The sequence below is a fragment of the Populus alba genome, chromosome 2 (assembly GCF_005239225.2).
Source record: "Populus alba chromosome 2, ASM523922v2, whole genome shotgun sequence".
Taxonomy (NCBI): Eukaryota; Viridiplantae; Streptophyta; class Magnoliopsida; order Malpighiales; family Salicaceae; genus Populus; species Populus alba.
Window position 1 is genome coordinate 1,059,103 of NC_133285.1, and position 22,141 is coordinate 1,081,243.

Sequence of the window (22,141 nt, forward strand, 5' to 3'; positions counted from 1 at the left end):
CCTGTAAATTGCAATTTACATCACTGGGTTTATGTAAGTAACTGTTCTTGCTCATTTGGAGCAAAATTACCAAACTTGGCCAGCTTGATTTAAAACTTGAGTTATAATTAAATTAAACCGGTTATTCAGTATTGATAAAAATATATTTTGTTTATGACTAGCATGGACCAGAAACCGAGTCTAAATTTAATCTACATCATACATAAAGTATAATAACTTTAATTTAAGATATGTTTAGATCTGTATTAATGATTATTTTTTAAAATATTTTGTATTAAAAAATATATTAAAATAATATTTTTAATATTATCCCATTAAAATAATATGAAAACATAAAAAAAATATTAATTAAAAATAAAATAAAAAAATCTTTTGAAATACAGAATGACAAAAAAGCTTTCGAGAAACTTAGGACGGCAGTCGTGAAATGGCCAAGGGAAAAAAAAAGATGCAGAAGAAATCTACATCCTTGTGAGTTATAGAGTATGAAACAAGGGGTAAGATGCAAACTAGAAGAGTTTTCGTCATAAGAAACCAGGAAATTATATATTTCCTTCAGTTTGGTTTTTGTGTCAGATAGCAAAATAAATATGGAGTTTCTCAATTTATTGTTTGCAGGACGTCACAGAGTGCGACTTCTCGTCAAGGATTAGTGGCAGCAGCAGTACTGTGACAATGATACAGGCATGTGTTAAAAATATTTTATAAGAAAAAAAAAATAGAATACAGATAAGAAATTAAATAAACTACACCCTCTATTTAATATCATAAATTTATAATCTTTAAAATTATTCTCATTAATTTTTTGTTAAAAAAATCATCCATATTAAAAAATAAAAACAATTGAATACGATTCGTCAAGGGTATCATTACTCTAGATTTATTAGATTTAAAGTCAAGTGAGTGTCCATCATCCTCCCATTGATTAATTTGTTTCAGATTCTCCAAACATGAAGCGAAAGTGATTGAAGAGCAGCCCTAGTTTTCTTCCCTCTCTTCTTTTAATGAGTAGATATTCTTAGCTGGTTCTTGCCAAAGTTATCGAACAGCAACCCTTCAGAAAACAGGAGTGGTTTGAACACATTGTTCTAGTTCACTGTTTAAGACTGTCCCAGAACATTTTTTTTTTTAAAATGTATCGGAGAGGGAATGTCCAGAAAAAAGAAGAAGGAGAACGTGGCGGTTTGAAGGGTCTCTGGGCCGCCATTTAGGTTTACTCTAGGTAAGGTGATCCCATGGCGAATAAGAAACAATCAATTACATGTGTGCATAGAGTTAGCACGCCGAGATATTTAACTTGCAAGAGTTAACACAGCCAGTCTAGTCTAAGCCGGTGGCTTAATTAATAGAAAATTCTCAAAACTACTGCTATGTTTTTGTCATGTTGGATAGGGAAATCAAACTTTGATAACTTTATGTCTGAGATATTTCCTATATTCGATGGTCCTCGATTAGATATTTGGAGATCAATGGAAGCAGATATTTCTTGATGCCAAATATCTACCAGAGCAGTTGCTTTCGGGCAAGACTTGTAACTTCTGGGCACCGCCTTCATCCTTGAGAAACCCTGATTGGCGCTATAAAACTACCCAAGATATTATGAGATTCGGGATCTTGAATGTTGCTGTAAGTTGAACTCAACTTTAACTGTCCCTCTTGCAACTCAGGGACATGTAGCATCGATCGTCGAGCCAGACAGTAGGTTTGGGTTGGTGCTAATTGGCAATGAATTGTCAACAGACATGAAGAACTTGGACTACAAAGCTTGACCGTCGACTATTCCGAAGACAGACGTGTCACTTGTTTCCATAAATTTGTTTCTGAAACACTTCTCAAGTGGAGTTCGTAATTTTAAAACAAAATGTATAGACAATATATTCTTGGAGTAAAGAACAAATCTAAGCATTTGGATGGCATACAAGACAGGAAAGAAAACACATTCTTACAGATAAAAAAACATTGCTTCAACTAATAACCATGCATGTCCATGGCTTTGTAGGAGTCCGCTCACGTTTAGAGAGTGGTGTTGAGCTTACAGTAAGCTAGCTGGTACTGGATTTAGAGAGAGGTGCAAACCCGTTCCATGCAAATTTAATTTTTTTTTAGTTTAAATTTAAGTTTTTATGAATTTAGATCTTTTATTATGTTAATGTCAATAATAATTTAAAAAAATAAAAAATATTATTTTAATATATTTTTAAATAAAAAAACATTTTAAAAATTATTTTAAAAAATCCTTTTAAAAAATGATGTCGCACGCTTCTACTGCCACAGATTCATTATGGCTGTTATCATGATAGGCAATAAACGAGAGATTTTATAATATGCGCGCGCGTGTGTGTATAGGTGTTGGATGGAAAGATAAAATGAGAAGAGAATAAAAAAAATTAGTTTTAAAATTATTAGACGAAGATATTTTTAATAAGATTAAATGAGATTTTTATTTCATGTTTTTATTTGTTTTATTGAAGTGAATTCATATAATACTAATGGTATTTAATGTGATAATGATGTAAAATTTCTCAAAAGGAAATCTTAAAATAGCAAAGAAACAGTTGATGAACTGTAGTTCCATCTTATCATAATTATGACTTGTAGCTGGAGGAAAGAAAATAATATAATATAATATAATCAATTTAATAGGGTTGGTGCTAACAGGGAAACATAGTGGTCGTAACAAATTTGATGGGATTTGGTAGGATGACTTTCATGTTTGTTAGACACAATTTTCCAGTGAAGTAATTCTTAAGTATATTTTACGTTTTAAAAAGTAGTTTTTAAAAATTTAATTTTTTTAAAATTAATATTTTTTTAATATTTTCAAATCATTTTAATGTACTGATATTAAAAATAATTTTTAAAATATAAAAAAAATATCATTTTAATGTATTTCTAAGTAAAAAACACTTTAAAAAAATAACCATAACCACACTCTCAAACATGCTAAATTGAATACGCCACTAACCTAATAAATTATTTATTTATTTAGTTAAAATAATTATTTAATATAATATTTAAATTTTATTGATTAAATATTTACAAGTTTAAATCTTATCATCTTATTATATTTAATAAAATTAAACACATAATAATACATAAAGTAGAGTAATATAAAATTATTACAAAAATATCAAATAATAACTTAAACATTTAGCTTCAACTTTTAAATTTTTAATTTAAAAAAGTTATTTGACATTTATTTACATTCATCATAATATTTAAAATGTCAATACTAATTCTTCTTCGTAGTTAGCAGAATATTTTATAAAAATATATTTAATTTGAAAAAAATATTAAATTAATATTTTTTATAATTTTAATATGCTAATATAAAAAAACTATTTTAATATAATTTTAATAAAAAAATAATTTTTAAAAACACCTCTCACCACAATATAAAACACACAATTTCACTTACATTCTTTACCGATGCCACTTACAAAAAGAATAGCTTCATTTCCCATTATTCCACTAGCTAAATAATTTTTTCTGTATGATTTTCTTAATCAATTTAACTTCCAAATCCAGATTTGAAATAATTTTTAATTACCATATCTAAAAAAATCCTCAATTAACTAAATCAATTTTAATCACCTAAACAAATTATTAACTGCTATATTTAATTACTCAAATGCCAATTTAAACGATGCGGCTCTTCGTCACCTTAAATTTTGTTGGCCCATCTCCTATCCTGAGCCCTTTAGGCCCCATCAAAGACACCCTGTTCTCTGTCTCTATAAATATATATATAACAGCATCTCTGTCTATATATAGTTACCCTGTTCTGTCTTCCCATCACCTCATCCATACACGACACAAGAAGAAGAGTCTGGTGTCATTGCTAATCACCTTACTAAACACTTCTCTTCTTCTTGTTACCTCTCTGCATTTCTCTTATTAATAATGTCTCAACGAACTTTACTTATCCCTTTATCATCCTTCTTCATTGCCCATTTACTCATTTCGGGTAATTAATTATAATATTTTCAAGAGAGTTTTTGTAATTATAATTGGTTCGTTTCTTTGAATTCTTGAAATTAATGTTTATTTTTTTTCTCAGGTGTTGTTTCAACAACTTTTACATTAACAAATAAGTGTGGATACACAGTATGGCCAGGCATTCTGTCCAACGCAGACGCACCAGCTCTTTCCACGACTGGTTTTGCCCTTCAAAAGGGGGAGTCAAAAACCATTACAGCACCAGCTTCATGGGGTGGACGTTTATGGGGCCGCACATATTGCTCTCAAGACTCCACAGGGAAATTCTCTTGCCTAACAGGGGATTGTGGCTCTGGAAAACTAGAATGTTCAGGCACTGGTGCAGCGCCTCCGGCAACGTTAGCAGAGTTCAAGCTTGACGGCTATGGAGGGATGGATTACTTTGATGTCAGCCTTGTTGATGGGTACAACTTGCCATTGCTTGTTGTCCCCCAAGGCGGTTCTGGTCAGAACTGTACAAGCACAGGATGCGTGGTGGATTTGAATGGCGCGTGTCCTTCAGAGCTTAAGGTTACTAGCACGGGAGGCGAGAGCGTGGCATGTAAGAGCGCCTGTGAAGCGTTTAGGTCACCACAGTATTGTTGCAACGGTGCATATGGGACACCTGATACTTGCAAGCCTTCATCGTATTCCGAGATATTTAAGAACGCCTGTCCACGCGCTTACAGCTACGCTTACGATGATAAGACCAGTACCTTCACTTGTGCCTCCGCTGATTACCAAATTACCTTCTGCCCCGGGCCTAACACCAGGTAAATCTCCTCTCCACCTTTGTCACTTTTTTGCAACGTTAGAGGGTATGTTTGTCCGAGAAAAAGTAAAAAAGAGCTTGAAAACATGAACGTTGAGGTAACCGTTTTGTCCTCATTTACCACCTGGCTTTAACGTTACTGCCAGATGAAGGAACGTTTGAGAAAACGTCGTGTCAGTTTTTGACATATATGAAGTGAGCCGTTGAAAAATCATATCACTTCAGCCCTACGCTAGCATTTTTAATTTTTTTTTTTTTGCAATTCGCGGCATAGATTATGCTGTATTTGATGATAGGGAGGAGGGTGATATTTTTTTAATAAATATTTTTTATTTAAAATATATTAAATTAAATTTTATAGATAATTTTTATTTGTAATATTAACGTATTAAAATTATTAAAAAATATAAAAAACTTCATATTTTTTTAAATAAAAAATATTTTTAATAAATATCTGAAAGTAAGGATCTATCACGAGATAAATAACGTTGTTTAACATCTTGCCAGGTTTCCTGTAGAGTGTTTTACAATGTCTTTCTCAATCTCGAGAATTCCTTAAAAAAATATTAGAATTTACCGAAGAGAATCTTAGTTATACTGCTTTCGAACCTAGAAAATTCGGCAGTATTCCACTGTAGGAAGTAAAGTATAGCATTTTTATATAATGAGATGGGGAGTAGGATCCGGTTTCTTTTCATGAAAAAGAAGGCATGTTGCCTTAATTAATGCACGTCTCTGGCATTATGCAATAAGTGGTCTCCAGAACAGGTGGCTGTATCCGAAACATTGACACAGGAGACCACGCATCCTTCCAAATCCCCACAATAAACTCAGTTTTTTACTCGGATTTGTAAAGAGAATGAATATCGAGGGTGCTAACGGTCATGTTTATGGTAAATTGTGCAGCCAAAAAGCGTCACAGGAGCAGAACTCTGAGAATACGGACACAAATACCAATACACCACTCATCAACAGCACAATGGTGTACGAAGGCGCCTTGAGCCAAAATGGAGCATCACCATCCCTGTACGGCAACGTTTTAGGATCACACGTTACTGCGGCCATTGTCAGCTTCACAGTTGCAATCTGGCAGTGGCGGCAGCTATTCTAAATATATATTTACACACCAGAGCAGGCCCCTTGAAATCTCTCTCTTCCAGTCTAGTTTACGCTCATTGGAGGGCATGGACCTGCAAAAATCGGCCATCCGAATTTTTACGCAAGTGGGGCTGTCGGTTCTTATGGAGTGGACCCTATTACTTTTTTGAGCTCTTTTTCATGCATGGCCCATGTGACCCTACGGGTTGGCCGAATTGACGTGGAACTGAGTCATGATTGAAAGCTCAAACGTCCATTGAAGATGACTCCTCCATAAAGGAAAATCCAATTCATTGTCGTCCAGTACGGGGGTCGGAAACTACTCGAGAGGCAGAGGAGATGGTGTGGTTAGTGATGGTAGTGATGCAAAATGCATGAAACTCTTTCCTTTTAGCGTTTAGGTTATTGCTATTATTATTACTACTATTTTATCAAAGGAGGGGATGGGATTCATTTGTTGGTTTCGATAGTGTGTGAATTGTATTGCGTTACCACCGCATTTGGTGCCCAGATAACAAAACTCTCATCTAATTTCATGTTTGTCTGCATGTTTGATGTCATGTTGCCACTGGCATTCTTTAAACATTCATGAAATTGAGAGTGATCTTGCAATAATTGAAACTGTTCTGAAATTGGGTATTAAATAATCGTGTAAGAGGGTAGATTGGATAACATAAAGAAAGCAAGTAGTGTTTCGAGCGTGGAAGGTGATGCCAGTACTTGCCAGCAATAGATAAGAGCCATTGTGGGGATATTGTAACCCGTCAGACTGTCTCTGGCATATTCGAGAACCCCACACAAAATTGATTCTTCAGTTGTAATAGGATCGACTTTGTTTATACCAAAAAGAACAATTAATTTCAGGCCTTCAGCCACCAAAATCTCAACGCGCTATTTTACTGTTAGCACGAGGGTATTGATCGTGCTAGCTAGCTATATATATTCCAAGCTAAAAGAATCATATTCATATTTATAAAACTTCATCATATTTAATGGGTTGATTCGAAGATTTTAAGAACTAGAATTTAATCACAATTTAATTCAACAAGATATTAACGTAATAAAATTTAATTATTTCTATCGAGTTTTTAATGATCAGATTAAAATCAGTTCAGTCATAATAGTTAACATCAACACCATTGAAAAAAAAAAAAGCAACATTGATTAAAGTTGATTCAACAACTTAACCAACTAATTTTCAAGTTGATCTAATAACTTAATAACCCAGTTTCCTTTCGGAGGCCATTCCCAAATCAAATTTAACAGCTATAATCATGATTTTTCTACCTGAAAAAATAAAAATTTCTCAAATCCAAGCAATGGCTGATCACAAGGACTCAACCAATCCACAAACAGATGTTAACTAATCTCGAAGGGCATTTTTTTCATACCCGAGGGTGGGAAATCAATAGCCTGGTCAAATTAGGAGTGGGAGAAAATTCTGTCTAGTTTGGTGTCGATTGAGAAGGTTGGAATTGAAGATTTTGATCAAGAGGGTACTGTCACATCTCATACCTGCTCGTCAGTTCGATATTGAGGGCACGAGCATCACGATCGGCCATGTTCTGTAGTTTGACATGTTTCTTCCAGGCCTCGAACATCATATGTAACTTAGCAATCATGCACATTAGAATACAACGATGAGTGCCCGAAGCCACCGGCTAACGCCAAGTTCACACCGGGTACTGTCATCCACTGATTGATTAATTGCATGTTCCCGAGTCACGAGACTCACGGCCTAATATTCATGTTTTCGGACATATCTTTGCTTTAAATTGATAGCATCTCTTTCTTTCTTTTTTAGCCTTGGCTTTCTATAACCTACGATTTAGCTTGAATCTGAACTTGTTAGACAAGACATTCGACCATCACGCTTCCCTGTATAATTTCCTGTTTCAGTGGATTACCACGTATGTTCCCCAATTGTAAGAAACAAGGCGGGTAATTGTTGAGTCTAGGGCAGAATTGTAAAATCCAGATCGACCCGGAGGGTCAACCCCAGACCTGAACCAGGCCGGCCAGCACCATGGAAAAAACAAGAGTTGTTGAGTCACCATAGTCACGCATGTTAATTAATTTCCTCGGCTAAATCGTTGTGCACCATTATAGCGTCTCTCTCGTTGTTGAAGAAAGGAAAACAAGCATGGCGGCTTAGCCGTCGCATTAGGACAATGGGCAGACCAGGTTGCAAAGAGGACTGAAAGTCAAAGATAGCTCACATTCGTTTGACAAGAACCCACAAAAATTGACTTGAATAATTCCCTTCTTTAACCTTTTTATTTCTAATGAATCCTTTGTTGTTTGATTAAATTCTTGCCAAATCTGTAAGAAATCATGTAAGTAAAATAATGATATTGTTAAAATATGGCCGCCACAAGGATATGGAATAAATTATGAATAAAAGGGCATTGTGAGACCGTGAACTTGAAGAGAATTAAGTGTTTCTGTGTGCAAACAAAAGAGGTTTACAATTATCTTTGTGTTTGTTACTTGAAAAAGACATTTTTTTGTGTGCTTGCATGAACACTACCTGTTTGCTGCCTCAAGAAAGTTTTTTTTTTTTTTTACTTTTATGTGTCAAATTTTCAAACATGAAGATCATTCATAATCACGCTTTGAACATTGAAAAAAGACCGACGGCGTCTCATAAAAAAATTAAAAAATTAAGCAATCAATTGGTGATATATAAATAATTAAACCATATAGTCAAGAGTAGCTACCAGAGGCAGAACCTTAATTACATATTTCTCAAATTACGAGGATGAAAATGTAAAATTGGTATCGTTATTAACTCTTAGTATGATTCATCCTTAGTCCAGGCTGAGTAAAAACAAAATCAATATAAAATTGATTAGATCAACATGAAAAATTAACTCATATTTTGAACTTCTTTTTAAAGATATTATTTTAAAAAATAAAATTAAAACAACATTTTTTTTATCTTACTTAAGTTTACTCATTAAATTTTTAACCCGACTCTTAGATTAATTCATATATCAAGCAAGTTCAATAGTTTTGGGGACCCTTTTGAAAATTTTTGAAGTGGATGCCAAAAAGTTCTTTCAAAGGGAAAATTACAGGGAAATAATTGGTATTCATGTAGATGATATGATGCGAAAAACATAAAACTTGGGTTGATGTATTATATTCACTTATCCCTTGTGAGGTTTATGGATGGTTGACCTTTTTGTATATCCTTTTTAGCCTTGTTTGTTTTCATGGTTGGAAAATATTTTTGTAAAATTTTAAATTTTTTAAATATTTTTAGATCATTTTAATATGTTGATGTTAAAAATAAATTTTAAAAAATAAAAAAAAATATTTTTAAATAAAAAATACTTTAAAAAATTAAAATGAAATGAAGTTAGAGGAAGTGGAGTTGATCTTCGTAAACTTGGCCCATTGCAAAACTTTGTTCCATTGAAATGAAGCCCACCCCTGTACGGGCTATGGTGTCCAAATAATTTTAGAAAATGTCGGGCGCCTTCAAGCTTCCTGCTCGAGTCCATTGATTCTCCGAAAAGGTTGAATCTTACTTTCCAATATTCTTTTACACGGTATCTTCGAATTAAATCTAATGAGAGTTGAGTAAAACCATAAACGAGTCACATGTGTCGATCATTTTCTTTTGTAAACGTAATAATATTCGAAGCCAAAATTTATGGAAGCTGCAGCTGCTTGTGTGTAAATACAATAATATAGGTTTGCATTGAATAGTAAGTCAAGCAAAAATCTTTTTAATTATCCAAGAAGCAGCCACAGTACTCCTCCCTTTGATTTTTCTACTTATAAAGGGGCAAAATCTTAACTTGGAAGATAGTGTTGAACATCTCACTGTTCCCAGAGATAATGAAAAGATGGAATGACATGCTCAAATGACAAAATAACACATCCTTCAAGCACTTTATACACATGCATTCCCTTTTTATCTTGCATTTATATCCACTTGAGTACTCAGACACGTCCCTTTTGTCCTTGTCTCGAATTACTTCATGTGAGCTAAGTGAATGTTCCAAAGAAGCTTCATCTGATTTAAAGATGGCAGATAAAAGCATGTCCACTGATCCTTTTTTTGTCGACATGCCATTCAATCCAAAATGTATGAGATCATGTATGCACGTATGGTGCTCTAGTTAGTTGAATTGACCCCAAAAGTTGTATTTTCTTATTGGTTCTTTGGCCATCTTTAATTTACTTATCAGAAATTTCAGAATTTAGCCGAATCCAAATTAACAAGAGATGAAGTAAAGCAGCAAAGATTGCTAAAAACTGACATTACAAAATTTGAAAAGGCAAACACTCTGTTCTAGGTCTTCAAATCGCAGACATAGCTATTGTCAGCGTGACGCAATTCTTTTATAAAGATAGCAAAAGGAAATGGTTAAAGGAAAAGTTGGGAAGATTAGTTTGTGAGGATGACAATTATCTAGACGTACTTTACACGACAGAAAACATGGCTAAGGACATTCTGATATGTCGAAAGAAGTATATGCATATGGCTAAAAGGAAATAGATGGAGATTATCAGCTTCCTTTTCTTATTGTATATGTTGCTGACACCCCCCTTCTCCTTCGGCTTTTTTCAAGATTTCTGGCACGTTTGGACAAAAAATTATGTAATAAATTAGTTCTTAGGATCGCCAAGTAAGAAAACTATCAGCCTGGTTATGGTAATTAGTGGTCTACGCAACTTACATGTATACGTACAATCCATGCACATTGTTTAGAGTTCAAAACTCATTGCAAGATATACTGTTCTGCTCACACTTACTAATTAAGGCTTGTGAGTAGGCATGCATGCATGCATGGCATTCATTTGATCATCTACTCACGCGCGCACTTATCTTTAAATATAATTAAGAACCGTATGCTGTCAGATGTGTCGTTTTTCTCAATAGCTAGCTTTCACCTCATGTATACGCAGCAAGGAGTGTACCAAGCACTACTAATTAATCTGACTGGACATGTTTTCTTGTCTAAAAGATACAGGGCCTAGTATGGAAATGCCTCGGGAAATTTCTTGTAATTTAGCACATGGTAACGACTATGGCAGCAAACCCCAGACACTTTCAGAGTAGACATTCCACTTTCGCTTGTCAGCACGTATATTAATACCCCATAAAATGCCTGTGAACAAGTCTTGCATGGTCAAAGCACTTACTTTGGCTGCTAAAGATTTTCAACAAACATCATCCGCAAAACAAAATAATCCTCTTGATCTCGTGGCCTATATATGATCTAATCCTTATCCTTGTATTAACAAACAACTGCTCCACTTGTGTGAATACTGGCTAGCTTTTTTGACACCCTTGTGTCACAATCGTATATATTGGTCACTTATAAGTTAGTTGATTAGTCTTTCCTTTTGCTTTGTTTGACTAATTATCAGCACGATCTTTTGAAGTAGAAGTAGGTTTCCATGCTTAGCAGAGAAAAGAAATCATCTCGATGACTTGTAGACAGAATATGATCAGTAAACTTGAGCAATTATAGCAACGGGAAACGTATCTTGATCTTTTTGCTCGAACTAGTACAATGTAGAAAGATTAGCAAAAAATTACATGTTGCCATAAACACATTATTTTCCTTGTAGCTTAGGCCTTAGTGTGCTCGTTGTGGATGCTCTCCGGGGTTCATTCGAAATTGAACTGGAAGGGAAGGACACGAAACCTTTACAAATCATAGCCAGCATGGTTACATAAAGAATGTCTGAATCAAACTTTTGTGTCATGTAAGAACCTCTGAATGAAAAGCATTCAACTTTTTTATATTCAACATGGACTGTCACCTTTCTTTCATCAAATTAGCATGTGCTCTATGAATATTCCGGGCGTGGATTGTCCAAAGCCTTTGTATCATTGGGTAACATCTTGGTTGCCACTGCACAAATTCCTTTTCGTACCATGTTGTGTGGATGGCAACTTTTATTTGGTTCCCTATTTCGAGGACCAGAGCTTGAGTCTGGCACCTTAAACCACTCGGCCATCCTCTCTTGATGGCTGCAGAACTGTTATGTTTCACATAAGTAAATTCAAGAAATGATCGGTAAGCATGGCCAAGAAAGATAAACCGGGGGTGCAGTGCCTGTAAGTAACGCGGAATTTGATCAAGATGATCGGTCAGCACGGCCGAGAAAGATGAACGGACGGGTCCCACGAAAAAGTGACTTCCAAGGCACCATGGACACACTGACGTGGATGAGCATCAACATTTTCAAAACCGAGGCATCTCTTTTGCTAATTTCAAAAGCAAAGGCGGTTCCTGAATCCTTGCTTTTGCTTTAAAGGTTCCACACCAGGCCCCATGTTTCGGTGATCGGGCTCGGCCCAATAGACTCTCGAGTTTTCTTTTCTAATCCAGTTTTTAATCAAGGCATAATACACACTAAACTCAAATTCATTGATAAAATGGATCTTGCATGAGTCATCTGAAGCATGATTCTTTGTACTCTATAAGGATATTGGAAGTATTTTAATTTCAATTCAACTCTTTCGCAGTGACATAATTAAGATCTTTGTCATCTATACCTTAGATTGATGTGTTTATAAATAATTTCTTTTTGCATTTTTCCTGACCCCAGATGTGAAATATTAATGTATGAAGTAAAGTCTATACCAATTAAATGATATAAATATATAATAAATTATTATTTTGTCAATAGGGTGTGCTAGTTTATGAATAATATTACATATTAAAGAAATATAATAAGAAAAAAGATTGTTAGACTAGTGGAACTTATAAGTGAATTTTAAAAACAATTGAGTGTTTTTTTTAAAGTATTATAATCCAATCATTCATATGCATTTATAAAATTAATATATCATTTTTTTCTAATAAATGAAAATAAAGCTTAACCCCAGTTAAGGTGAGCTCGAGTTAAGCCGAGTCTGATTCGTCAGCAAAGCACGCGAATCTTCATTGTCTGTGCCAATGGTGGTGGGAGACCGTGTCTCATTGGCAAGCTTCGGTGTTCAGTATAATAGAAACTAATACCGCTGCTCCGCCGTCCCACGAGCCAAATTCTTGATCCATGCAAATCATTCCATCTCTCTCTCTCTCTCTCTCTCTCTATATATATATATATATATATATATATATATATATATATAAAAACTATCCCCCATTAATGTGAAACAAACCCTATTGCGTGATACGCAGGAAATGGGTACATAAAATTCAATTAAGAATTCTTATTTATCGAAGAATCTAATTCTATTTTAAAGGATGGCAAGATCAAGGAAAATGCGTGAAAGATACATCGCTACAATATTCATCAGCTATTAAAACAAATTTAAAATGTGCAGATGCTCTTGAAGATACATGAACAATTCAATATCAAGAATTAGTTTCTGTTTCTAAAATCAATTGATTTTACAATGAATTTCAAGGAGTCATCTCGATTCATGAAGAATAAGATCTTGATTAACCTTGCGTGTGTACGTACGTATTCCCTGCATTGAATTGTAAAATTCCATGAGATTGCAATGTGTAAAACGTTGCTTTGGAATATCGTAAAACTGTCGAAAGAGAAAACTCTCAGAGAATTAATGGGACAGTAGGGGTTAAAAAAACAAACAAACTGAGTGATAAACTGAAAAAAAGAATTAATTGAAAAACTAAACCAAGAAAAAACAGAGAAAAACTAATTTTAAATTTTTTTGGTTCAATTCTAGTTTTAAAAGGTTAAAACCAACTTAAATACATTAAACCAAACCAAACTAATTAAATTTAAATCTGGCTCAAAAAATATCTTGTGCTCATAACAAAAAAAGCTAACAAAACATAAAAAAAAAAACCCTTAGATTCCTGTAAAATAAAACTTCATACAAGTCAGGCGAGTTATAAAAAGATCTCAAAAAATCAATTAAATAAATATAGGTCTAACTAGTTTTTTTTTAAAAAAATCAAACTGAATTGATTGGTTTAAATAGATTAATGAATTTGATTTGGTTCATAGTTCTAAAAAATTATAAATTTTGCGATCCAAAAATACTCCCTGGGATACATGGTTCATCATTATGGGAAAATCCTTTTGCTTTAGGTTATTGGTTCCCGATCAAGGTAGATGGGCAGATAGGAGGTTTATGAAAGAAAGTAAGAAATAATAAATGGAAAAATAATTTTTAGCCCACAGAATTCTTACAACATTTCATAAAGTGAATAATGAAAAGTAGGAGTCCATGCATATCAATTTGATCTCAATCAAATATTACAAATTGTGGGATATATTTTCCAAATCCTTTTCACCTTGTTTGGTATTGTAATTGAATTATATTATAATTAATATTTAAGTGAAATTTAATTAATAAATAAATTGAATTCATATATTGGGAAGAGATATAATTCAATTTGTTTTGTTTTTTATATTACTTTCATCATCACTTTTTTTTTATTTCCTTAAAGGTCTCTAAAAAAGAGGATAGATGGGTATCTACGAGAGCAAGTTTTAATATTATTATTTTTTTTATTTGGAATTATAAATCAAAGGGGTTGATTTCTAATTTATTTTTATATATTTTTTAGATATTGAATTATATTATAAATTTAATTATTGACAATTAAAATGATTTCATTTGAATAAACTTATAAATTAATTTCAATTCAAAGAGTTTCAGACATGTATTCTGTTAAAATTTGTGCGTATATAAGATGAAATTTATAAGCTACTACGTATTTCATTTCATTTTCTTTCTTTCTCTTTTAATTTTTTAATAATAAAGAGTGTATTTCCAATTAAAGAAAATTATCTATTGAAATTTCTCCAAGGGAACTTACCTTTCGTCTTTACAGAAGATTATATTTTATTCAACTTCCACCATTATAAATGGAGGCATGGACTGAGTGTCATAAGTTTCTTATCTCCCACCATTCCCATTTCTGATCTCTCTCATACGCAAAACAGTACTTTGCAACCTTATAGTTTTATAGGCAGAAAATCCCTATCATTTCTCTGTTCATCTTTTCCCAGAGTCGTCTATCAACCAAAGTCCTCTTTTCACTCCTCCTCCTCCTCCCCCTCCTCCTCCTATCAACAGAAAGCTTAGCATTTTAGTCACCAGAGGGAGGCTTTTTTTTCACACTTATCCTTTGTTACACCTAAAGTTCTCTAAATGGATCGCATCTTCACTAGTTCTGCTCTTCACATCACTCTCATTTTGCTCACAATCTGCAAAGGTACTATTTGAAAACTACTGATCATGCTAATTCTGATTTTCTTCTTCTTTCCTTGGATTTTTGTTGCTTGAGAATGTGTTTTAAATAATATGGACATGCACATTTGTTACAGGGCTATCAGGGGCTACATTTACATTCATAAACAGATGTGGCTATACAGTGTGGCCAGGCATTCTATCCAATGCAGGCAGCACTCCGTTGGAAAGCACAGGATTTGAACTTCCACAAGGTGGATCACGATCCTTCCAGGCACCTCCAAATTGGTCAGGTCGGTTCTGGGGCAGAACGGGTTGCACATTTGACCCAAATACAGGCCAGGGTACCTGCCTAACAGGTGATTGCAGCTCAAACCAAATTGAATGCAATGGTAAAAATGCAAACCCACCAGCCACTCTAGCAGAATTCACAGTCGGATCAGGTGTACTGGATTTTTACGATGTTAGTTTAGTTGATGGATACAATCTACCCATGATCGTCGAACCGAATGGCGGGTCAGGTAGTTGCTTGTCGACCGGGTGTGTAACAGATATGAACCAGCAATGCCCAGCTGAGTTACGGGCCGATTCAGGGCAGGCCTGTAAGAGTGCATGTGAAGCCTTTGGGAGTCCAGAGTACTGTTGCAGCGGCGCGTATGGATCACCGGACACATGTAAGCCGTCGGTTTATTCAGAGATGTTTAAGGCCGCGTGTCCGAGATCATATAGCTACGCTTATGATGATGCAACTAGCACATTTACATGTACAGGAGCAGATTATGTTATCACATTCTGCCCTTCATTAACAAGGTAAGGATTGTATGCTCCTGTTTTATTTTTCACTTTATTCTGTATCTATTTTATATTAGCTTGTGGCATACGGATAGGAAATTGCCGTGGCAGGCAGGCATTAGATTAATTGGCACATGATCTGTAAATTGAAAAGGAAAAAGTCTCTATTTTTTGAGGATCTGTGAGAGGAAAACACTATTTATATATTATGTTTTCAAGCTTTAATCTTGGAGTTAAATTCTGATTATTTCTTTGTTTTCATTCCACAGTCAAAAATCTGCAAGAGGCAATTCTCCACCAGCAAGCACAACAAATGGGTCTGAGACAGTATCGGGCGATGGACCAGTAGGAATGGACACTTCATGGCTGCCAAACTTTCTCAGTGGCGACTCGCCAAATGCCCTATCGTGTTCTGTTTGGCAATTTACCTTGATTCTTTCTACAATTTCCTGTCTTTTCCTCTCTTTGGTTCATTAATAGCCTCAATTTTGGACAAAAGCACATAGAACTTAAGTGGTCGCTCGAAACTTGTTTTGCATTGGAAGAAAGGGCTGATTAAATCCAGATTGTAAAGTCAATTTTCCAGACTACATGTATAGAAAGTTTAAATATTTCTTTTTTCTTTGCAAGGAAGAACCACACACACACACACACATATATGTTGTATTTTTTTCACCGTTTATTTTAGAGTAAGAACCATTTGTGATCTAAAGCAATGAATTAGAAAGGAAGACACTTTCGAGATCGGCAAAATCATTATTCTAATTGATTTTGATGGCATTAGAAAGAAAGTTGTTTGCTTTACTGTGAATCTTGAGAACATGTTTGGTGAGAACCACCTAAAGGAAGCCCACTTTGCTGGAATTGCAAGCTTGGTAGATTTTTCATGATTTTGGCTACGATATGAGAAGTGTAATGATGCTGTCTACAAAAGGGCTATGCACCTATCATTTCCTTAAATCCATGAGACTAACCTTTGTTTCTTTGTCGACAGTGACCACAAATCAAGTGATCAACAACAAAATTAGACGACCTTTCGAAATTTATGCATGTTAAGTTGTTAGCCGTGCATAATCTAGTTTCCAAAAGCCCCCTCAGCTTTCTCCGAAGTGGGTAGAAGGAACATCAACACCTGTCCTAAGATTAAGATTTGGGCCATAAGATGTAGATGGCAGACACTTACATCTTGCTTTGAAGGAAATGGCTAGTGCACTGTCAAATCAATTACCATATGCATGCATTACAGCCACAACCCAAACTGCTTGAAATGATTCCATTCTTGCAATTTGTTCGTGAAACTAGATGAGATAGATGATGTGAGCTGTGATAGCTAGCAACATAAACAGTTTTTCTTGAATGACAAACTTCATGCAAATATAGTGATCTTCCCTGTGAAATTGGATTTTTGTGGTTCAGAGGCTCGGGAAAGCTTAAGAACTCAAATTCGTGCACTTGATAGGTTACTCTTACTTTAGCTTGAAGACCTCTATGCTATTCGATAGGCTTTGAATGGTGGGGATAGAGAAACCTGCATGAGTGCAACTTTGACCTCCCCAAGCACTAGGAAAAGAAGAAACCTGTTCAGCCTATTGAAGGTTTTTTTCGCCAAATAGGATATGCTCTTTTTCAATGGAACGTACATTTTAATCCATCAGAAAGGACAAGGGTCCCAAATCCAAGTCCAATGGCTAGAAAATTTTAGGATTTGGCCCCTCCATGATCAGGAATAATATGTTGCAAAGATGGTGCAGTTGGCCATATGGTCCAATTTGTCCACTGCCAGGTTTGTGGAGGCATTAGCGGCTTTAGTACTAACCAATCTGCTTTAGAATTTCTTAGTTCTCAAGAACACATTACGGATCAAGATTTTCTGTCAGTGGGAAATCATCGAAGGCATCATCTGGAATTCGGAGCCTCTTGTAATCGTCGGCAAAGAAAGAAATGTGGAATTAAAGTTTGTATCTACTTTCTCAAGGGCCATGGTAGGGAACCTCACCAGAAAATTCGGAATTATTATTCTGACAAACCATAACGAAGACTTGAGGCCTTTTGCAAAGTGATGAGGTGCGAGAATATTATCTAGACTTCATAATTAACGATGAAGACAAATATAATTGAAGACTTGAGAGTTGTATAAAATGTAATTTCAGGAGAATTAAATCTTCTTCTTTGATCACTCTCTTGAATCATCATCCCTTTTGGAAGTGGGTTCATGATCAATACCAGCCTTTTTTCCCACAATTTTGCAATGACTTGAAATATTACCACAAGAATCTTTACCCTCATGTTAAAAATTCTTTATATGAAAATCTTAACCATAGTTTAGGCGAGTTTGTGATCTACCTCAAAGGTTAGGAGAAAGGGAAAAATTGAGGTTTGGTGTCTGATTAGCAAAAGATTAGATAATACCCTTCTGACCTACATTCAAGCATCTTCAGTGCTTCGAGCTAGACGCACGAGATTACTTGTTTTTGGAGAGACACCCATGTCTAATATCTCTCAAAGATTTGAAGCTTAAAAGCTATCAAAATTAGAACTGAATCTAAAAGGATCCAACATCCTTGTTCAAGTCTAAACCTTTTCCCTATCTCTTGTGAGTCAATTTTACTTACGGCCAGTTCGGATTCAGATTTCCTGGTAAATTTAATTTGCAGGTAAAAGCTGAAGGTAACAAATTCTTGCGATGTTCATTTATGGGCCTTAATCGACCAAAAACTTCAGACCCGGTACCCGTGCACGGACTATGAAACAGGAGGGGACCAAAATTCCATTTTTGCAGCTCATCAATAACTATGTGCTGAAAAGGTAAAATCTGTGTGTATACGTTAGCTCTACGACCTACTATAAAGTTGGACTGTGAAAAATACATGAAGCAGTTCAGCTTCTCTAATAAACAGCATTACAGGAAAAAGGAATGCCTGAAAAAGGATGGAAATGGCACATTCTTTGGGCAATCTACAATTCATCCTTGACAGCAGAAGGTTCTGTATCCTCATCATCTCTTGTGGGTTCAGCTTCAGTGTTGGAAGTGGCTTCTTTTGTTTAAGTTTCAACTTCTTCTACATCATCTTCATCTTCAATGATTGCATCCGGACTGATGCTTAGGCTAGATTTCACAGAGCTGTAGATACGAGAGGAAAAATCTTTGGGATCGTTGAGCATGAAGCCACTCTCCATGAGTGCTGCTTGGTACATCACTTGGGCAGTTCGCTTCACACCATCGTCCCGGGGAAAGAAATTACCCGTTAGTTATTAATGAAAGAAACAGAAATATTGCTCATAGACTGAAATTTTTTAATTGAGATGTGCAATAAAGACTTTCATAAATCATTCAGGACATGCTCCCATTAGCAAACTAGAGATGAAGGTGAGTGTGAAGATGATGACGGACCTAGTCGATTCCTTGAATACAGGGGAAAATACTGAAAATGTTACTGTTTAATTGAAAATGCACGGTCCAGTTTTCCCATATCAATCCATAAGGATTCAAAGCAACCTCTTAAACATGAAGCTAAATATTCTAGTGAATTTGGTAATCAGTTCCTTGTTGCAATCAATAATCAGACAAGTTCCACGATTTATTTTCATGTCATTAACTACCACTACCATTACAGCTTTGAAATTCTGGAAGGTTTGCTTAGCCTCTAGACACCAGAAACAAACGCGGCAAATAGCACAAAATGGTTAACTAAAACATTATCCATCGAGCATAGTAAAGACACTCACTTTCAAATTCTTCTCCTCCAAGTACTCTCCAGCTTCGTCTCTGATATGCAATCTTATCTCATTTCCACGTCCCAGAGGTTCATTCCAGGTATCCTCAGATATCGCTAACGCTCCATCAGCCTTCGATTCCCACACATACCTGAAATCCTCAAACAACATGTATCCAATCTTTCCGGCCGCAACATTCAAGAACACTCACTGCTTGTCTTCATTATGCTTGCTAAGGACTTCAACATAGTCAGCAGCAAGATATACAGAGTAGAACCCAACCCCAAACTGTCCAATCAAATTAAGGTCATCACTTGACTGCATTTTCTCCCCAAATGCTGCATCAACAACACAACAATTAACATATTTAACCCCCAAACACCCAAAATTTACATTTCCACCTTCTGTTCAACATATATACCTGAAGTTCCTGACTTGGCTATGGTACCCAAATTCTTGATCAAATCCTCCTTCATCATACCTATACCTCTGTCGCGAATCGAAAGAAATTTTTTTTCTTTATCCAACTTAATCTGCATTTTGCCACACAAAAACACATAATTAAAACTTCAAATTAATCACAATTTCAACAATTCCAAATCATTCTACAAAATTAATTAATCACTAACATGAATTTCAAGCTTGGCATTGTCTCCTTCACCCAAAACCTCTTCATCCGTTAGCGACAGAAACCTTAATTTATCAAGCGCCTGAAATTCACACAATTTTTTAAATTTAAATCCAATTATTCGCAAAAACAATATAATTAAGTAAAAAAATTAATGAATGCTCACATCAGATGCATTGGAAATCAACTCTCTGAGGAAAATATCTTTGTTGCTGTAAAGAGAGTTGATAATAATATCCATAAGCCGAGACACCGATTCCCTGACTGAACCAGTTCGGTGGCAAATACGTTATTTCAGAAAGAACGGAAGGCAAAAAAACAGAGAAGGATAGGGCGCGAACCTCTTAGCGACGTCAGAATCAGTTGATGATCCATTTGGAACGGCGCCGAGTTTCTCCTCGGGGAGGGTCACCGAGGAAATCAGAATCATCCTCGCTTTAGCGAGTAATTTCTTACCTGTGGAACCGCAGATCATAAAATGAAATCAGTGACTGGGATTGAATCAATTTGGAGAGATTTGAAAATGGTGAAAAATTAGGGAGTGTTTGACTGTTTGTTTTTAAGGTTTGATCAGCTTTTTAAATTGTTTTTTTATATATTAAATTGAAATATTTTTATTTTTTAATATATTAATATTAAAAATTTTAAAAATTAAAAATATTTTTTCAATTAAACCCTTTTCTATTTTAATTGAATTAACGCATTATCATATACACACTCGGACACCGTCATTAGAAGAGAGAGAGAGAGAGAGAGAGAGAGAGAGAGAGAGGAGGCATAATAGAAGTAAAACGGACGGTATAGTCCACTTCCTCATTTTGATTTATTTTTTTGCCTGATATTTTCGGTAGCTAACGACTGTTAAGAGATCTGTGAGTTGATTTATTTCAGTGTGGGTTATGTCATGCAGGACGGGACTTCCACAAGCTAAATTTGTGGGTTGTGATGCCAGCATGAAGGTTAGAAATATCTGTATATACACGTGGCTTTGAGTTATTGGTGATTGAGTCGTTAGTTGACGTGGGGGAAAGAAACTGTCAGGTCGGACCCACTTGATGAATTGAGAAAGGAGTGTGGTTGACCGCTCGGATTGGCTCAGAATTGCAGTGGTGGATGATGGGACGGGGCGTGACGTGTCAATCGGATGTTTGAACGTGGCAGAATGTTAGTGGGTATTATTCTTGACTCGACGTGGAGAGTGAAGCACGAGAGTCTAGTTTGCTCCGTAGACATACATGTTTGGTTGGCAGGATAATGACAGTTCAAACGCGGATAACTTTATGGACGACCAAGGAAGGAAAGAACAAGAGTGCTGTCAATTAAGGGTGATTCAAAGATCTCCAGGAGAGGCCCACAGAGCTAATGACGCCAGGGCATGAATGAGCAGGGCATCACGTGACAAGCTTTCAACGAGAATCTCGATGACCCGAAAGTTCAGCACTGCATAACCGAGACTGATCGGAGTCCAAGTTATCTAGGCCCGGCCCTTTCCCTTACACTATGTACATTTTGTTTTCAAAGAAACAATTATCTGCGCATCAATTTAAAATGGAAAAGAGGTCCAAAACCCCAGTTTAGACGTCCTCTAGACGGTTCAGACAGCCCATTAATGCTTGATAAAAGCGGTAAAGAACCTTCACATATGAATTAAAGTTTTCATTGGTCTCGGTGATGGGCTCGCCTGGTAAATAAATAAAAAAACTATTGGTTATTGTTGGTTTTCATGGCCTCCAGCTATTTTTTATTGCTAAAAACTATTCTCTAATTGTGCTGATGGCAATATTATAGCTGGCTCCCATCACCTCACATTCATGGGTGACCAGCGGCTACATTTACAAGAAGAGATTGTATTATTGGTTGAGAATTTTGGTCTGGTTAGGCACGGCGACTCTGGTTATGAGTGGCTCAAGGAAACTAGAAAAAATATATATTTGAAGAGCATGCTGATTGGACCGGGGGCGTCACCAGTGAAAGTTTGGCTGGAAACCGAAAAAAAAAAGAAGAAAAAACT

The 22,141-nt window shown here is 35.4% G+C and overlaps 3 protein-coding genes across 4 annotated transcripts; 2 read left to right on the forward strand and 1 right to left on the reverse strand.

The window, feature by feature from the left end:
- The first annotated feature begins 3,766 nt into the window (after positions 1-3,766).
- LOC118029413 (thaumatin-like protein 1b) lies at positions 3,767-6,396 on the forward strand. Its single transcript, XM_035033289.2, has 3 exons — positions 3,767-3,967; positions 4,061-4,751; positions 5,657-6,396. The coding sequence occupies exons 1-3, from the start codon at positions 3,904-3,906 to the stop codon at positions 5,859-5,861; spliced, it is 960 nt and encodes a 319-aa protein (XP_034889180.1). The 5' UTR covers positions 3,767-3,903; the 3' UTR covers positions 5,862-6,396.
- An 8,294-nt stretch (positions 6,397-14,690) lies between these two features.
- On the forward strand, positions 14,691-16,417 carry LOC118029410 (thaumatin-like protein 1). The gene is made up of 3 exons (XM_035033285.2): positions 14,691-15,021; positions 15,134-15,806; positions 16,058-16,417. The coding sequence occupies exons 1-3, from the start codon at positions 14,958-14,960 to the stop codon at positions 16,263-16,265; spliced, it is 945 nt and encodes a 314-aa protein (XP_034889176.1). The 5' UTR covers positions 14,691-14,957; the 3' UTR covers positions 16,266-16,417.
- Positions 16,418-18,450: 2,033 nt separating this feature from the next.
- On the reverse strand, positions 18,451-20,907 carry LOC118029411 (endoplasmin homolog). 2 transcript variants are annotated; one of them, XM_035033286.2, is made up of 6 exons: positions 20,472-20,907; positions 20,297-20,390; positions 20,132-20,212; positions 19,924-20,035; positions 19,515-19,840; positions 18,451-18,998 (listed from the first exon to the last, which is right to left on the reverse strand). In XM_035033286.2, exons 1-5 carry the CDS (start codon positions 20,603-20,605, stop codon positions 19,710-19,712), a joined length of 552 nt encoding a protein of 183 aa, XP_034889177.1. In that variant the 5' UTR covers positions 20,606-20,907; the 3' UTR covers positions 18,451-18,998; positions 19,515-19,709. The 2 variants fall into 2 exon arrangements, with proteins under 2 accessions (XP_034889177.1, XP_034889178.1); XM_035033287.2 differs by having other exon boundaries at positions 20,297-20,394; positions 20,472-20,903.
- Between the last annotated feature and the right edge of the window lie 1,234 nt (positions 20,908-22,141).

What these genes read in the sequence shown, in the direction of transcription:
- LOC118029413 (XM_035033289.2), top strand. Translation starts at nt 3,904, where the DNA reads ATGTCTCAACGAACTTTACTTATCCCTTTATCATCCTTCTTCATTGCC. An exon ending in TGCCCATTTACTCATTTCGG is followed by an intron (nt 3,968 to 4,060) that starts GTAATTAATTAT and finishes TTTTTTTCTCAG; the next exon opens with GTGTTGTTTCAACAACTTTT. An exon ending in TGCCCCGGGCCTAACACCAG is followed by an intron (nt 4,752 to 5,656) that starts GTAAATCTCCTC and finishes TAAATTGTGCAG; the next exon opens with CCAAAAAGCGTCACAGGAGC.
- LOC118029410 (XM_035033285.2), top strand. Translation starts at nt 14,958, where the DNA reads ATGGATCGCATCTTCACTAGTTCTGCTCTTCACATCACTCTCATTTTG. An exon ending in TTTGCTCACAATCTGCAAAG is followed by an intron (nt 15,022 to 15,133) that starts GTACTATTTGAA and finishes CATTTGTTACAG; the next exon opens with GGCTATCAGGGGCTACATTT. An exon ending in TTCTGCCCTTCATTAACAAG is followed by an intron (nt 15,807 to 16,057) that starts GTAAGGATTGTA and finishes TTCATTCCACAG; the next exon opens with TCAAAAATCTGCAAGAGGCA.
- LOC118029411 (XM_035033286.2), bottom strand. Translation starts at nt 20,605, where the DNA reads ATGATCTGCGGTTCCACAGGTAAGAAATTACTCGCTAAAGCGAGGATG. An exon ending in GATTCTGACGTCGCTAAGAG is followed by an intron (nt 20,391 to 20,471) that starts GTTCGCGCCCTA and finishes TGGTTCAGTCAG; the next exon opens with GGAATCGGTGTCTCGGCTTA. An exon ending in TGATTTCCAATGCATCTGAT is followed by an intron (nt 20,213 to 20,296) that starts GTGAGCATTCAT and finishes TGTGAATTTCAG; the next exon opens with GCGCTTGATAAATTAAGGTT.